Genomic DNA, 2,790 nt, shown 5'->3' with positions numbered 1-2,790 from the left:
TATGTCGGAGGTGTCATTCGTGCGGTGCTTGATTGGATTGGATCACGAAGAAAGTACGACTACATCAACCACGTTCGTTAGAACGTTTTTGCTCTCGGGCTACAAGGGTGTGCAGACTTTCTCCCACTCGTTGGTAGCATCTAGTAGATTAGATCTTGGGTGAATTCGTCATCTCGTAGGAAAAAAATTGTTTTTCATGCAACGAATCCCTACAGATACAATAATTGTGTTCGTAACTTAATAACAATAAATATGGCATAGAAATCCTGGACCATATAATAAATGCCTATGGCAGTGTACCCGTTTGTGCAATGATCTAGCATAGTAAAGGTATCAAAAATAGACGAACCATGGAAATATCATCCTAGCTGTCTTACCATGGAAATAGACGATCATGCAAGGTGACAGTGTCGACCCGTGAGCGTTGTCGCACGATGCGGAGGGCCAGCTCCTCCTCATCGACCACGTCTGCCTCAAGGACGAACACGCACCAGTCATCGGTTCCTGCACCTCTGCCATGTCGGTGTTCAACATTGGGACGGAGAGGGGGAGAGGAACAAACGAGGAGTGGAGGGGAAGCGCCGGAGAGTGAAGTTTTTTTTAGGTTTGCTCCATATGGGGTTTTTAGTGGGAATGAAGTGAGGTCTGTGTGGGCCATGCTGGGCCGGATTTGACATTACGGATGTGCCCGAGTGCGTCCGGCCCTCCTGGTACCCGTCCCAGATATGTGTTGGCCTTTAGGGGTGCCTATTAGCCTGAACTTCCACGATCGATTTTGGGAGCCCGATTGGGTTTTGTTTTGACAGACATATAGGTGGGTTTGATGTGTTTTTTTTCGGGGTGTTGTGTTTGATTTTCTTCGTCATAAAATATTTGAGTGAGATTTGTGGAGTGTCTGCACGATAGACACTCGAGTTCTGTACCAATAATTGAGGAATGACAATTATAAGCAATCTAGGGTCCATTTCTCACAAAAGTAGAAACCGGGAACTTCAAACTGCCTACTACAACCTTCAAAAAAACAAAAACTGCCTACTCTGTTTGTTCCCAAATCAGGAAGAACACAACACAAATATCGACAACTTTACACTGTGGGCTGAATTAGTCAAACAAATAGTTCCATAGCGGCGTCAGTGTCTCGACGCCGGTCTGCTCGGCGTCCTCCCGCCTCGCTCTGTCGTCCGGCGGCGCCATGAGCATCCCCTGCGCCAAGCTCTCGTAGTACGACCCAGCGTCCATGCCGCCAAACCACTGCTCCTCGTCGAGCTCCAGCAAGTCGCGGGACGACATGTAAAAAAGAGTGTTGCTCGGGCTGGCGGCCGCCTCCACTGTTGGACACGCGACTGGAAGAATAATCTGCTGCTGCTGCTGGAACGCGATGACGGCAACGGCGACGGCAAGCTTGATCTCCCGCGCGCTGCCGAAGCCGAACGACCCGGCCGCAAGCACGAGTAGCATCCGCCATGCGGAGTCGGCGAAGTTGAGGCAGGCGGCGCGGCCGGAGAGTGCGAGCACTGCGGCGTCGTGGGCGCGCGCCGCCATCTCGGCGGTGGTGAAGGTGCCGAGCCAGAGCCTGGAGCCCTTCACCCCGGGCACGCGCACCTCACACACCCACTGCCCGACCCGGCCACGGCGCTGCACGCCGCGGTACAGCGGGTGGCGCGTCTCGTGGAACTTGGTCCCCCCCCCCCCCCCCCCCCCCCCCCCCGCCGGCCGCTTCGGCGGCTCTGACGACACCGTCCTGTGACCCTGCTCCTGCTGGCCGGACCTGGAGGCAGCGTCGGCGACGCCCATCTGAGTCGAGAGCTTGTGGAGATGGTTGAGCAGGTTGAGCGATGGTGTTTTTACTGAGAAAATGGGAGTGCGGCGGGGGAAGCATATATAGGCGCGAGCGCGGCGACTACCCGGCGCGTCACTCGTGTGGAAATGCACTCACGCTGACACAAGTGAGCGAGAGTCAGGACTGGCCACATCTTTTTCTATTTTTAGCAAACGTCCTTTCTTCTTTTTATCTTTTAGGGACCTTTCATTTCAAAAATTCAATTCTGAGCCCGTGCTCAGATACTCCTGATATCCCTGCCACCAGTTATCCTCGTGATCGCAGCCATATCCCGTATTTCTCCCCCGTATCTCTTGTGTATTTCGACAGAAACATATCAATCGCATTTATTGTGATTATTCGGTGGGGAGTGCACCGTTCCGGTGCATGGAGCAGGAAACAGACTATTTTAATCAACAGACTTCGTCAGGGATGGCTTCGGCCTTCCTAGTTCCCACGCGTCCGCTCCTCTTCACCATTGGCGGATAGGCGCCGCCCAGTGTGTACCTGCGACCTCAACGGCGCCGTGTCTTGTTGCTCTGTGTCGGTGAACTCTTCCCGGGAACCTACAAGTCGCAAGCGAGATTCGCCGCCGGCGAAAATCAAAATCAGCTTAGGAAAGCTGCTACGGGCCAGATTAGCTGGAACACAAACGAGGAACCGGATCCAGGAGGAGCTCCAGCCCGCACCTTCTATCTTCCGGACGTCGAGCAGTTCGCGACCTTTCCACTCCTTGCATGGCGACACCGCAGTGAATAGTTTTTGCTCGACACCATCGCCAACGGCACCCAACTCCCATAGCCGGGAGGGAGCCAAAGAGGTTGCTGCCGGCGAGCGAGAGGACGCAGAAGCGGTTGTGTTGAGCAGTAGTGCGGCGGGAAGGATCCCGTTGAGGCCCGTTCGGGAGATGAGGTGGCGCAGATGCTCGACACGGGCCAGCTCGGCGGGGCAGTGTGCGGTTCGCGCCGCGG

The 2,790-nt window shown here is 54.8% G+C and overlaps 1 protein-coding gene across 1 annotated transcript; it reads right to left on the bottom strand.

Annotated features, from left to right (window-relative positions):
- Nucleotides 1-915: 915 nt before the first annotated feature.
- Nucleotides 916-1,794, bottom strand: LOC123122240 (dehydration-responsive element-binding protein 1B-like). The gene has a single exon (XM_044542389.1). It carries the CDS (start codon nt 1,792-1,794, stop codon nt 1,102-1,104), a length of 693 nt encoding a protein of 230 aa, XP_044398324.1. The 3' UTR covers nt 916-1,101.
- Nucleotides 1,795-2,790: the final 996 nt, after the last annotated feature.

Source organism: Triticum aestivum, chromosome 5D (genome assembly GCF_018294505.1).
Source record: "Triticum aestivum cultivar Chinese Spring chromosome 5D, IWGSC CS RefSeq v2.1, whole genome shotgun sequence".
Lineage (NCBI taxonomy): Eukaryota > Viridiplantae > Streptophyta > Magnoliopsida > Poales > Poaceae > Triticum > Triticum aestivum.
The sequence above is the reverse complement of the archived record's forward strand: the minus strand, read 5'-3'. Positions and strand labels throughout refer to the sequence as shown.